The sequence below is a fragment of the Pongo pygmaeus genome, chromosome 20 (assembly GCF_028885625.2).
Source record: "Pongo pygmaeus isolate AG05252 chromosome 20, NHGRI_mPonPyg2-v2.0_pri, whole genome shotgun sequence".
NCBI lineage: Eukaryota > Metazoa > Chordata > Mammalia > Primates > Hominidae > Pongo > Pongo pygmaeus.
In genome coordinates, this window is record NC_072393.2 from 62,217,406 (window position 1) to 62,232,601 (window position 15,196).

The following is a 15,196-nucleotide window of genomic DNA, read 5'->3' on the forward strand; positions in this document are numbered from 1 at the left end:
GAAGTTTCTGTGTGCCCATAGCCATAGCTAAGAACTTTTCTGCTAGATACACATAGCTACAAAGGGATAGAAGGGAAAGAGCCATCATACTGTAAACCATGAACAGAAAGCAGTTATATGAATTAGGGGAAAATGACATTGTACTTAAAGTTTGTCATGTTATTTTCTTTGGGGCTTATGTTTATATTTCTGTTCAATAAATATTTTGAAAATTCAGATTCAATTGCCAATGTTTTCTGTTTTCTGCAAGATTAGTGTACTATGTGTTATGGAAGTGATGAACTAAATAAAAATTTGAATGGGACCAAACACAGTAAGTGAATTTCAAATGATAAGGACCTAGGAATATGGCAAAATTATACATGATTATGTATTCAGTTGAACCCAACAACTGAACACTGACATTGATTTGAAGTGCACACTGAGTGTTTGCCACAACTATGTGTGGTCTTAGAGAGAACTCATTAGCTTTCAAATGGAAATACTATACACCGTCTTCTATGATGGCCACAGAGTCAAATTAGAAATCAATAACAGGAAGAAATCGATAAATTCTTCACATACATGGAAATGAAATAACCACTTGTAAATAAAATCATCAAATATGAAATTACAATGGAAATTACAGCTATCCTGAGTTGAATGAAAAGCACACATTTACAAAATTTCTACATGCTGTTGAAGCTTAGTGAGAAACTCGTAATAGGAAGAAAATACCATAATCAGTCACCTTAATTTCTACTTTAAGTTACTTCACTAAGAGCAATTCAATTGTCAGCATTTTGATGAAAACCACCTAACAAGTATGTAGGAAGTTCTAGACTTTCTCACATCTTCCCGACTTCTTCTGAGCCCTCCAAATGGTTGCAAACTCTGTCCGTTACCCAGTTCCAAAGTCGCTTCCACATTTTCAGGTATCTTAATAGCAGTGCCCCGCAACTGGTACCAATATTCTGTATTAGTTCATTCTCACACTGCTATAAAGAACTACCTGAGACTGGGTAATTGATGAAGAAAAGAGGTTTCATTAATTTATAGTTCTGCAGGTCGCACAGGGAACATCACTGGGTGGCCTCGGGAAACTGAACAATCATGGAGGAAGGCAAAGGGGAAGCAAGTGGCTTTTTCACATAGTGACAGGAAAGAGAGAAAAGAGAAAGTGCCATACACTTTTAAATCGTCAGATCTTGTGAGAACTCACTCACCATCCTGGGAACGGCGTGGAGGAAATCCGTCCCCATGATCCAATCATCTCCCACCCGGTAACTCCCTCAACACTGAGGATTACAATTCAAGATGAGATTTGGCTGGGGACACAGAGCCAAACCGTATCACTTGATATGATCCCACAGAATACTATTAATTTTCATTCAGTCTTTTATTTCTTAACAAATGGTGGTAAAGTATATATAATTTACCATCTGCACCATTTGTAATTATAAAATTCAATGGTATTTATTATGTCCATATTATTTTGCCAACATCACTGCCAAAATATCCCATGGTCTCACTTATATGTGAAATCTAAAAGAAATTTGATCTCAGAAATAGAGAGTAGAGCAGTGGTTATTAGAGGCTGAGGAAGGTAGGAGGAAGTAAGGAAATAAGAAGAGGTGAGTTAATCAGTTGAGGTCAAGAGTTCGAGACCATCCTGGCCAACATGGCGAAACCCCTTCTCTACTAAAAAGAGAAAAATTAGCCAGACGTGGTGCTGGGCACCTGTAATCCCAGCTACTTGGGAGGCTGAGGCAGGAGAATCCCTTAAACCTGGGAGGTGGAGGTTGCGTGAAGCCAAGATAGCACCACAGCACTCCAGCCTGGGCAACAGAGTGAGACCCTATCTCAAAAAAAAAAAAAAAAAAATTGACGGAAGGGAGGAATTCATAATAAACGTGGGTTTCCATTTTAAGCCAAAACATTTGTGGTAACCTCTCTCTAGATCATTAGTAAAACACTTATTTCTGCCTAAATTAAAATATGATTGGATTAAGAAGGTGTGGCCTGATGTGATTAAGGTGGGAAGAGGTACCCTCTTCAATAAAAGCCTCTTGCCCGTGGATGTCACTCCAAAACCAAATTATTTCAGAAGGTTTGAAGCCGAAAAAAAAAAAAAAGCCACAATAGAAGAAAGGTAAATCCAATTCTATATAATTTACATTTCTGCAAAGGGCAGAGAGAGCAAAGTGCAGGGAATTGGGTAATTTATTAATTCAGCAAGTGTTGTGTGAAGCCATGAAGTGAAATCCATGCCAGGTACAGTGTGTGCCCTGAGCCCTCTGCCTTGGCAGCTATTGGCAGGACTTCAATTTCAAAACCCAGGCTGGTGAACTGACAAGGGCCTTCATTTTCCTTAATCAAATCATAGCTTCAAAGGCTCTGCAGGACGCTGGTGAGTTGAGTTTTAGCCATTAACTTACTCAATTTCTCAGGTCCCGTTAGTTTTTCCCACAGCCATATGAGACCAGCAGGGGGAGTCGCAGGGTCTTTGAGTCTAGACCAGCGCTGTTCATAAGAAATAGACTGTGACCCATATATGTCATGATAAGTTTTCTAGATACACTAAAGAAAATGGAAAGAAATATGTTGAATTAATTTTAATATCCAAAAGATTTGTCATTTTAACATGGAACCAATATTAAACAGCTATGAATGACGACTTTTTTCATCTCACATCACGTCAATCTTGTGTGCATTTTATCGTCATGGTATGTCTCAATTCAGAAAAACTCCATTTCAGGGGGTTGCTAGCCAGATCCTGTTGGCCACCATATTGGACAGCCCGGGTCTAGACCCTTTTACCACTTCAAATCTATGTGGAATAATGAATGATATTCTTCATTCCAGCTAGCATTTGAAATTCAGAAGTCAGCAGCCATGACTCTTCATGTCTGTACCCGTATTGCCTGGTACAAGGGATATCACATAGTAGGTACACAATCCCTAAAGTTAAAGAACCCCAGTTCATTCGTCTCGTGGAATCTCCACGAAGAGGCACATTTTCCCCCCAGGCAGCAGTCACCGCTGAACATTCGTGAGAAGAATGATGTCTGAACTGCCTGACCTGTCTCGAGAAACCTGTATTCTTGAGATGTACATACATCAGCTGCGTCAATTCACTGAAGATGGAGCCCCAAGTGGAGGGTGTATGGTGCCCTTTCTGTATCATGGTCACTCGGAGAATGAGATCAAGATCAATTATCAACCAGGGAAGCCAACTTCCACGAGCAAGGAACTAGAGCCACACCTGAGATCTGTTCTACAGCTGAACCAAGGATGCTGGAAGTTCCAAGGTAAAGTATCTGCCCCACCTAGACCCTCCCCACGAAGGGCCTAGGGAACAGCAACTGGGCAAATGCCTCTTCACTTGATATTAGCTGGATTCTGGCTCCTAACATTGTATGCACCTTTGAGCATCAGTGGTTCTTGCCTCTGAGTACAGAACCACCTGGAGATTTTTAAGAAAATGTCATATTCAGGTCACGCCCTGGCCCTGTGCTGTCCAACAGGGTAGGCACTAGTGGCTCTGGAGCATGAGAAATGCAGCTGGTACCTAGTGGAAAGGATGCTATTCTGTATGTATCGGGTTCAATGAAATATATTACTGAAGTTAATCTCACCAGGTCTTTTATATGTTTTTGAATGCAGCTACTAGTACATTTACAAGGAGTCATGTGGGTTGTGTCATATTTCTTCAGGCAGCACTGGCCTACAATTTGAATATTTGTTAAATTGTCTGAGGATTTTATTAAAATATGCATTCTGGTACTACACCTCTGGGATCTCCTGAGACTCAGGATGTCTGACAAGAGCCCAGAAACTTCTGACAAGAGCAGCTGATGCTGCTGGTTCCTGAATTATATGTCGTTTTCTGTATCTTTTTCCCTCCTTTACTAAGTTCTGTTTTTTTTTTCCTTCCAACTTGTATTTCAGGTTCATGGTGGTACACGTGCAGCTTTTTGCGACACGATAAACTGCATGCCTCAAGGGTTTCGTGTACAGAAAGTTTCATCACCCAGGGAATGAGCACAGTACCTGAGAGGTAGTTTTTTGATTCTCGCACTCCTCCCACCTTCTACCCTCGAGTTGCCCCCAGTTTCTCTTGTTCTCTTCTTTGTGTCCATGTGACCTCAGTGCTCAGCTCTCACTTCTAAGCGAGAACATGTGATATTTGCTTTCCTGTTCCTATGTCATTTCACTTAGGACAGTGGCCTCCACCTGGATCCATGTTACTGGAGAAGACATGGTTTCATTCTTTGACTGTGTAGTATTGCATGGTGTATACGGGCCATATTTCCTTTATCCAGTCCACCACTCATGGCCATCTAGGTTGATTCCATGTCTTTGCTAGTGTGGATGGTGTTGTGACGAAGATTTACGTGCATGTGTCTTTATGATAGAAAAATAACAATCATCAAAATTTATACATTGCATTGGTGCAGATTGTTTTACTCTAATTATTATTTTTTTTCAAGTTGGAGTCTCACTCACTCTGTCGTCCAGGCTGAGTTCAGTGGCACAATCTCGGCTGACCGCAACCTCTGCTTCCTGGATTCACGTGATTCTCCTGCCTCAGACTCCCAAGTAGCTGGAAGTGCAGGTGTGTGCGGCCATGCCGGGCTAATTTTTGTATGTTTAGTAGAGACGAGCTTTCTCCATGTTGGCCAGGTTGGTGGCGAACTCCTGATCTCAAGTGATTCACCCGCCTCGTCTCCCCAAAATGCTGGGATTACACGCAAGACCCGCCGTGCTTTGCCTTCAATTAGATTTTAATGACATTTGTAAAAACAAACAAACAAAAAAATGGAAAAACTTCTGTCGAACCTCTGCAGTGAGTTTTCATTTCAGTTATTTTACTTTATGCCCCTCAACTTCTAATTAGTTCATTTCTAAAATTTCTATTTGGTTATTGATATTTTCTATTCTGTGAGGTGTTATTCTTCTAATTGACTTCAGTTCTTTGCCTGTTGTTTTCTGTAGTTCTTTTGGTCCTCCTTAGACAAGTAATTTAGTCTGTGGAGAGGAAGCCCAATGTCTTGAGTTCTCATAGACATTTCTTTCATCTTGTGAGTTGTAGACATTCTGTTCTCTTTGTGTGCCTCATATTTTTTTTGTTGAAAATTGGAAGTTTTATGTGGCAGACGGAGATCAGATTCTCAAACTTCACAGGTTTTTTTTGTTATACTTGTGGGCTGTAGTTTTCTGTTTTTGTTTTGTTTTGTTTGGACTTAATGAAAGTATTTTGCAAAAATTCTGTTTTTTCTCCCGTGTGGTCTCAGCTCATCCTGAATGAAACTTCTCCTCACAGAACTTGGTGACTAGACGACCCACGGGAGTGCTTCCTCATCTTCTTGGCAAAACACAGAACCTAAGGAATCGTGAACAAAAGAATTCAGAGCCACGGTTGAGCAATAACATGTCCTGCCTGGTTCTGAGCCACCTCACCCATGCCCCGGCTGGACTGACAGTGGGGCCGCGTGCTGGGTAGTGGCTCAGGGTGAGACCACGATGTCCGGTTTCACCTAAAATCCGTTTGCCGTACCAACAGTGACAATGAGGGAAAGGAAGACAGTTTCCTTTAGAAACTGAGCCAAGCCCTGGGTTGTCAGAAACTCTGAGCTTCTCTTCATTGTTAAAGGAGAAAATGTGGCACATATACACCATGGAATACCATGCAGCCATAAAAAAGGATGACTTCATGTCCTTTGCAGTGACATGGATGAAGCTGGAAACCATCATTCTCAGCAAACTATCACAAGATTGGAAAACCAAACACCGCATGTTCTCACTCATAAGTGGGAGTTGAACAATGAGAACACATGGGCACAGGGAAAGGAACATCACACACTGGGACCTGTCGGGGGGTGGGGGTTTAAGGGAGGGATAGCATTAGGGATAAATACCTAATGTAGTTGAGGGGTTGATGGGTGCAGCAAGCCAACATGGCACATGTATACTTATGTAACAAACCTGCATGTTCTGCAGATGTACCCCAGAATTTAAAGTATAATTAAAATAAATGAATAAATACATAAAAGTCTCCTTGTACCGTGAACAGGGCTTGGGGATCAGAAGCCGCCGACGCCAACCATTTACGTCAGGTTCTGTGACACGCCAGCAGGGACAAGGCATGGAGAATACAGCCCTCCCTGACTGGGATGTTGAAGGACAGGTTTATTCACACACAAAAGACCCTTAAAGTACTGAACTGTACATGAGAGCGGGCAAGGAAAACTTTACCAGTGTCTTAATAGAAGCCAGCGGAGCTACTTTCTGTGAAAAGATGCAATTGGAAAAGATGTGGAAAGTATCTAACACCCAAACCAACCCCACCAGTGTGCCGGCAATCCTCATACGCTCTTCTCTAATTCTGAATGGAAGAACTCCTCTCCCAAGACATGAGCATGAATGCAATTCCAGGCTGAAATATATTTTGGGAGAATGTTCCAGAGGCAAGTCAACCCACTGGGCTTGGTGGTTTCCACAACTGATGCCACCTGGTATTCCCAAAGAGAACATAAATTTTGTTCAGGATTTACTCAAAGCAGATAAAATGTAAAAGATGTTAGGGATCAGTGCTCCATGAACATGGGTCCATAAAATTACAAGCTGGAGAATAACTACTCCCATAAATGTGAGTCTATTTTAAAAGGATTTATATAAGAAAATAAACCAATTAGAATTATGCAAGAAGAGATAAGCATTTTCTCTCTGCATGCATATGTGTAAATACAGTATGTGTGTACAAATATACATACGTGTGGCAGATTATATTGTAGATAGCAATCAGTGAAGAAATGCAATGTGCAAAGATTTGAAAGAATATATGCATCGCAACGTAGAGTTTTGTATTTCTCAATTTGCCTTCAGGATACAAAAGGAATTGAGAACTGCCTTGGCTTTGAATATGAAAGAAGAGAATCCAGCCATCACTAGAGAATGATTACTATGGAGATGAATAAATTAAAGACTGTTAATTTCATCACATTAATGTAATCATATCCTTTTCCACCCTACCTCCAGTCTCCCACTTTTACATTCTTATCCATGAACTCTGATCACCTATCATATATTTAATACATGAGGAACCCATTTCTGAACATTTTTGAAAAAGAAATTAATCTCATTTCATTTATGATGTGATGTAAGGGAAACAGTAAGATTGTAACAATAGCTTTTACCTTTAATTTTAGATGCTATAACTAAAAAGAAAAACAGGACTTTCACTGGCTGACTGATTTTCTGGAAACAGTTTTGGGATTTCTTTTCTAAGCTTCTTAACTAGAACCTTTACATTATAGAGAAAGTGTTTTCGAGAGTTGAGTGTGGTCTGAGGAGTGTCCGATTAGTAACAACTTCTGAGTAGGTTGAACTCACCTCTTTTATTGACATGTGAAAAGGTGTTACATTTATAATAAAAAACGATTTGAAAGTCGCACCATTCATTTTAGTGGAATTTTAAATGTCACCCCAATTTTTAAGATTTTAATTACTTTTAATTAATTTCCAAATTTTAATCAAGAGGCATAATATTCAAGGTCTTATCTAAAAATTATTACATGGCAATATTTTGTCCTTTTTAATTAAAAAATAGCACTGAAAACACAATCATCTTCCTTCGTGGTAAAAAGCTGTCCAATAGTAACAATCTCAATGATGGCAGAATTAAATCAGAATCTGATTGGATGAAAAAGGAGGGGAAGAGTGTGGCTAAGGTGGGTGGAGAGACCCTCTCGTATAAAAGTCCCTGGCAGCCAGCTCTCACTCCAGATCTGAGCTGTCCGCAGAAGCAGCTGGAGGCCAGGGGTGAAACTCCAGAAGGAGAGGTGAGTTCAATCTTATGGAATTCATTTTTACAAAAGGCGTATGAGAGTCTAGGGGAATGCAATAATTTCTTGATTCCACAAGTGTTGCCTGAGGCCAACTCCATGACAGACACACTGTATTTCTGGAGGAGAATGGGACCTCTGCCCTGGTAACGGTTAGGTAAGTCTTAGATTTTCCATACCAAGACTAGAGAAATGACAATCCCCATTTGCTTGCATTTCATCAGAATTTGGTAGACTTTCTGAAATGATGGAGAGAGGTTCGGTGGCTGTGTTATTCAACATCAGGTTTTCCTACGGGTTTGGTATTGTTTTCCTATTCTCCCCTTCCCACAACCCCTGGCAACCATCATTCTTCTCTTGTTTTCTGATTTTTTTTCTTCAGGTTTTTGTTCCTTTATTTCAGAAAGAGAAAGGGAAGGAAATAAAAAGCAAAGTTTGTTTAAATTGCTATTGCAGAAAAGATCTGGCCGGATGCTGGGACCCACCTCTTCCAGGATGGGGATTCATTATTTATTTAATTTTTTTGAGACAGGGTCTCGCTCTGTCACGCAGTCTGGAGTGCAGTGGCTATTTTCTGATTCTGTGAGATCAGTCAACTCAGATTCCACATAAATGAGATCATACATTGTACACTTCCCTCAGTCTCACTTATTCCACTTCCCATAACGCCCTCGGCCTTCATCCACATTGGTGCAAATGCCAGGATTTCCTTCTTTTTTATGGTACAATAATGCATTGTATGTATCACCATTTCCTCATCCATTTTTATCCCACAGACTCTGGGGTTGTTTCCATGGCTATTGTGAATAACGCTGCAGAGAACCTAAGAGTGCAGATATCTCTTTGACATGCTGACCTCTTTCTTTCATGTATAAACCAGAAGTAGGGTTGCTGGAACACAGGCAGTTCTATTCTTCATGTTTTCAGAAACCTCCCTAGTATTTTCTCTAGTGGTTGTACCAATTCTCTTTCCCACCAACCGTGTACAAGGGTTTCCCTTTCTCCACATCCTTACCAACACTTATCTTTTGTCTTTTTGATCATAGCCATCCTAGTAGAGGTGGGGTAATATCTCATGGCGGTTTTGTTGCTGGAGGGCTCAGGAGGGTCTCCGGATGCCAGAGACATCCCAGTCCCAGCCAGTTTCCAGGTTCTTGATGCTGTCAGGAGAATGAATTCAGGGATGAGCCAGAATGAAGTGAAAGGCAAGAAGTTTCTATTCCAGAGCAAAAGCACACACTTAGGAGAGAAGTGTGGGTGTGATTCTGAGAGCTGGTGGCGTGCATAGGAGTTCGGGTTTTTTATTTTTATGAGCCCTTCAAATTAGGAGGTGAACTAATCATTAGGTTTTCTAAGAAAAAAGCAGAGTTTTTGGAATTGGTGTGGTACCCATTTTGATACTACATATGGGCAAGCTGGGGTCAGCCGTGACAATGCAGAGTGTGTGATTTAGTGTGGTGATGACCATGGTAATTACCGTGGTAATGGTTTCAACCAGGTTAACTCCCTCCTGTTTTTGTAGCACCTCATCAGCCTAGGGTCCCCCTTGTCCTTGTAATTTTAATGACAAGTGGCTAATTTTAACAGGCACCATTTTGGTCTTATGTGAAATTGTCACTGGATATGTTCTCGATTCTCTTGTGAACACACAGTATTCCTGCCTCAGTTTAAGTTACATTTCTCTGATGGTGAGTGAAGTGGAGCTTGTTCTTCAGTACTTGCTGGTCATTGGTGTGTGTTTATCAGAGAAATGTCTGCTTCGGTTTTTGTTCATTGGAAATTGGATTATTTTGGCTGTTTTTTTCTTTTTGCTATTGCCTTGAAAAAATTCCTTATATATTTTGGATATTAAACCATTGTCATATATATGGCTGCTTGTTTGTTTTTTTTTCATTTCTGTTTTTTGCTTTTTTTCTGCTGTGCAGAAGATTCAGTTTTACCTGGTACAACTTATTTGTATTTTGTGTCTTGTCCTTTTGGTGTGCTACCAGGTTTTTCACCACATCCAGGTTGCACAGTTGGGGAAGTAGAAGGTCTTCAAATGGACTCCAGCACTGTCCAATAGAAACAGAAGATAACCCATATATGTAATTGTCAATTTGTTTTCTGGTAGTCACATAAAACATAACAAAACAAGCCTGATGAATTTTAACTCAAAATAGAATCATTTAACATGTGAGCAACTTTAAACGTTCTCAAGCAGATAGTTTACATTCTCTTTTCCCCATTATGTCTTCAAAACTGAAAGTGTATTTGGCTCACAGCACATCTCCATTCAGATACGCCCCATTTCAGGTCTCAACAGCCATTTGTGACTGGTGGCTACCATATCAAACAGCTCAGGTGTAGACTCCTTTACTATTCCAACTCAAAGTCTTTTGGTGAATCATGCCGTTTATTCCATTGGGTATCACAGATATTAGAAGTTCAGGGTCTCGAGTCATTGACATTTGTATTCATGTTGTGTCTTCATCACTAGCAGTAGTGATTTTAAGTATCGTGCCATGATAGCTCTACGCTTGTGAAGATAAAAGTCCCAAGCACTATCAGCTGTTCATTCAGCTCATGGAAATTCTAATACTATGTTCACTTTTTGTTTTCTATAGACATTTGCCATGGCTAAACACTTCAAACAAATCATTAGATGTCCTGTCTGTCTAAAAGACCTTGAAGAACCCGTGCAACTGAAATGTGGATATGTCTGCTGCCTCCAGTGCCTCAATTCACTCCAGAAGGAGCCCGATGGGGAAGGTTTACTGTGCGGCTTCTGCTCTGTGGTCTCTCAGAAGGATGACATCAAGCCCCACTACAAGCTGAGGGCGCTGGTTCCCATCATCAAGGAACTAGAGCCCAAGCTGAAATCTATTCTAACAATGAACCCAAGGATGAGGAAATTTCAAGGTAAGGAATCTACATGACCTGCCACAACCCATAAAAGGCACTGGGCAAACGACTTTCAAACATTTCTTCATTAAACATAGGCAGTAGCAGATATCTAGCATGTCAAACTTGCATGCTTCACACTCAACAGCAGTTCTCACCTTTGTGTATAGATTTTCATGGAATCTGTGCAAGTTTGTACAATACTTTGGAGAGCAAGCTCCTGTCTTCTTTCATGTATCATACGTGCTAAATGGAAAAATAATTTTAATCCAGTTATCCACTAACTGATTTCCAAAGGAATTTCTAATATGAATCAGGTAGACTTGTTACAATTATCGTATTCATGCAATCTATAGATAAACTTTAACCTCATCAGGTGGCCAAACAGGTTTCCCCAGGAAATTTTGATTTGGGAGAGAAAGGAGAATAAAAGTGAAAGTGAATAACGTAACTAAGTGTTTGCAGTAAAAAGGGCAGAGGGAGTTTGTAGTGTGTGTGTTTGCTGAACTACTGCTTCTTGTTTCCACAGTGGATATGACCTTGGATGTGGACACAGCCAGCAACTATCTCATCATTTCTGAAGACCTGAGGAGTTTACGAAGCGGGGATGTCAACCAGAATAGGAAGGAGCAAGCTGAGAGGTTCGACGCTGCACTGTGCGTCCTGGGCGCCCCTCGCTTCACTTCCGGCCGCCATTACTGGGAGGTGGATGTGGGCACCAGCCAAGTATGGGATGTGGGCGTGTGCAAGGAATCTGTGAACCGACAGGGGAAGATTGTGCTTTCTTCAGAACACGGCTTCTTGACTGTGGGTTGCAGAAAAGGAAAGATCTTTGCTGCCAGCACTATGCCTATGACTCGTCTCTGGGTGTGTTCCCCGTTGCACAGAGTGGGGATTTTCCTGGATGTAGGTATGAGGTCCGTTTCCTTTTACAATGTTAGTGATGGGTGCCATATCTACACATTCAGCAAAATTCCTGTTTGCGAGCCATGGCGTCCATTTTTTGCTCATAAACGTGGAACTCAAGATGATCAGAGCATCCTGAGTATCTGTTCTGTGATCAATCCAGCCAGTGCCAGTGCCCCAGTTTCTTCTGGGGAAAGTCAATCAACATTTCAACAGAATCATCTTTAGGAAGTTTCTGTGTGCCCATAGCCATAGCTAAGAACTTTTCTCCTAGATATACATAGCTACAAAGCGATAGAAGGGAAAGAGCCATCATTCTGTAAACCATGAACAGAAATCAATTATATGAATTAGGGGAAAATGACATTGTACTTAAAGTTTGTCACGTTATATTCTTTGGGGCTTTTGTTTATATTTCTGTTCAATAAATATTTTGAAAATTCAGATTCCTTTGCCAATGTTTTCTGTTTTCTGCAAGATTAGTGTACTATGTGCTATGGAAGTGATGAACTTAATAATAATTTGTATGGGACCCAACACAGTAACTGAATTTCAAATGATAAGAACCTACGAATATAGCAAAATTATACATGTTTATGTATTCAGTTTAATGCAACAACTGAACACTGACATTCATTTGAAGTGCACACTGAGTGTTTGCCACAAATATGTGTGGTCTTAGAGAGAACTCATTACCTTTCAAATTGAAATACTGTACACCCTCTTCTATGATGGCCACAGAGTCAAATTAGAAGTCAATAACTGGAAGAAATCCATAAATTTCATTTCATTACATGGAAATGAAATAACCACTTGTAAATAAAATGATCAAATATGAAATTATAATGGAAATTACAGCTATCCTGAGTTGAATGAAAAGCACACATTTACAAAATTTCTAGACGCAGTTGAAGCTTGGTGGGAAACTTATAATAGGAAGAAAATACCATAATCGGTCACCTTAATTTCTACTTTAAGTTACTTCCCTAAGAGCAATTCAATTGTCAGCATTTTGATGAAAACCATCAAACGAGAATCTAGGAAGTTCCAGACTTTTTCACATCTTCCCGTCTTCTTCTGAGCCCTCCAAATGGTTGCAACCTCTGCCCTTTACCCAGTTCCAAAGTCGCTTCCATATTTTCAGGTATCTTAATAGCAGTGCCCCACTCCTGGTACCAATATTCTGTATTAGTTCATTCTCACACTGCTATAAAGAACTACCTGAGACTGGGTAATTGATGAAGAAAAGAGGTTTCATTAATTTATGGTTCTGCAGGTCGCATAGGGAACATCACTGGTTGGCCTCGGGAAACTGAACAATCATGGAGGAAGGCAAAGGGGAAGCAAGTGGCTTTTTCACATAGTGACAGGAAAGAGAGAAAAGGGAAAGTGCCATACACTTTTAAATCGTCAGATCTTGTGAGAAATCACTCACAGTCATGGGAACGGCATCGAGGAAATCCGTCCCCATGATCCAATCATCTCCCACCTGGTCCCTCCCCAACGCTGAGGATTACAATTCAACATGAGATTTGGCTGGAGACACAGAGCCAAACCGTATCACTTGATATGATCCCACAGAATACTATTAATTTTCATTCAGTCTTTTATTTCATAACAAATGGTGGTAAAGGATATGTAATTTACCATCTTCACCATTTTTAAGTGTAAAATTTAATGGTATTTTTTATGTCCGTCTTATTTTGCCACCATCACTGCCATTCATCTCCAGAAATCTTTTCATCTTACAAAATGGAAACTGTATACCCATCGTAGCCCATTTTTCAATTCATCTATTTGTTTTCTTGCTTGAGTGCCTTATGTATTCTGGATATTAACCCCTTATCAGATGTATGGTTTGCAAATATTTTCTCCCGCTGTGTAGATTGTCTCTTCACTTTCTTGTTTCCTTTGTTGTGCAGAAGCTTTTAAATGTGATGCATGCAATCCCATTTGTCTATGTTTGCTTTTGTTGCCTGTGATTTAGGGTTTATATCAAAAACGTTTGCCCAGACAAGTTTCTTAGATGTTTCCCCCTGTGTTTTGATCTGATAGTTTTACCATTTCAGGCCTTTCATTTAACTCTTTACTCCATTTTGAGTTGATTCATGCATGCAGTTTGATGTAAAGATACAATTTTATTCTTCTATATGTGGATGAGTTCTTCAAATACAATTTATTGAAGGGGCTGTACTTTCCACATTTTGTGTTATGGATCCTTTGTCAAAAATCAATTTGCCACATATGCATGTGTTTATTTGGGAGCTTTCTATCCTGTTTCATTGGTAGACATGGTTGTTTTCATTCTAGTACCATGTCGTTTTGATTATAATAGTTTTATAATATATTTTGAAATCAAGTAGTGCGATGTCTACAGCTGTGAGATTTTTCTGCATATGATTCTTCTAGCTATTTGGGGTCTTTTGCGGCTTCACAGAAATTTTAGGGCTTTTTTCTCTTTTTCTGTGAAAAATGACAATTGTGATTGGGATTGCATTGAATCTGTGGGTGCTTTTGAGTGTATAGACATTTTAACAATATTAATTCTAATCCATGAACATGAGATATCTTTTTATTTGTGTTTTTGTCAATTTTGTTCATTGGTATTTTATAGTTTTTATTGTACAGGTCTTTCTCCTTCTTTATTGAATGTACTCTTATCTTTTATTTTCTTATTGTTATTTTAATTGGAATTATTATTATTATATTTTGAGAGAGAGTCTCTCTCTGTTTTCCTGGCTGGAGTGCAGTGGCACGATCTCAGCTCACTGCAGACTCCTGCCTCAGGCCCCGAAGTAGCTGAGATTACAGGCACCTGTCACCATGCCCAGCTAATTTGTGTATTTTTCGTAGAGATAGAGTTTCACCATTTTGACCAGGCCGGTCTTGAATTCCTGACCACAAGTGATCTGCCCACTTTGGCCTCCCAATATGCTGGGATTACAGGTGTGAGCCACCTCACCTGGCCCGGAATTATTTTTTATTTTCATTTTTAGATAGTTTATTTACAATTCATAAAAATGCTAAGAATTTTTGTTTGTTGATTTTGTGTCCTGCACCTTCGCTGAATTCATTTATCAGTCCTAACAGAATTTGTTGGAGTTTTTAAGGTTTTCTATATATAAGATCATGTCATCGGCAGTGATAATTTCACGTCTTCCTTTTCTATTACAATGACGTTTATTTCTTTCTCTTGCCTAGTTGCTCTGGCTTGGACTCCCAGTACTGTGCTGAAGAAGTGGTAAGACTTGGCATCCTTGTGTTGTCCCAGATCTCAGAGCAAAAGCTTTAAACTTTAATCCATTGAATATGATGTTAGGTAAGGGTTTGTCCTATATGAACTTTATGAGGTACATTTCCTCTCAACCTAATCAGTTGAGAGTTTTTATAATGAAAAGGGTTTGAATTTTGCTGAGTGCTTTTTCTGAATCTACTGAGATGAACTTATGATTTTACTCCTTCCTTTTGTTAATGTGATGCATCATATTTATTGATTTGCTTATTTGAAAGATCCTTGCATACCAGGATTTATTCCACTTGATCATGGAAAATGATTCTTTTACTGTGTTTTTAATTCAGCT

The 15,196-nt window shown here is 39.8% G+C and overlaps 1 protein-coding gene across 1 annotated transcript; it reads left to right on the forward strand.

Moving 5' to 3' along the window:
• The first annotated feature begins 10,441 nt into the window (after positions 1 to 10,441).
• Positions 10,442 to 11,843, forward strand: LOC129021117 (ret finger protein-like 4A). Its single transcript, XM_054466166.1, has 2 exons — positions 10,442 to 10,727; positions 11,239 to 11,843. The coding sequence occupies exons 1-2, from the start codon at positions 10,442 to 10,444 to the stop codon at positions 11,841 to 11,843; spliced, it is 891 nt and encodes a 296-aa protein (XP_054322141.1).
• The last annotated feature ends 3,353 nt before the right edge of the window (positions 11,844 to 15,196 follow it).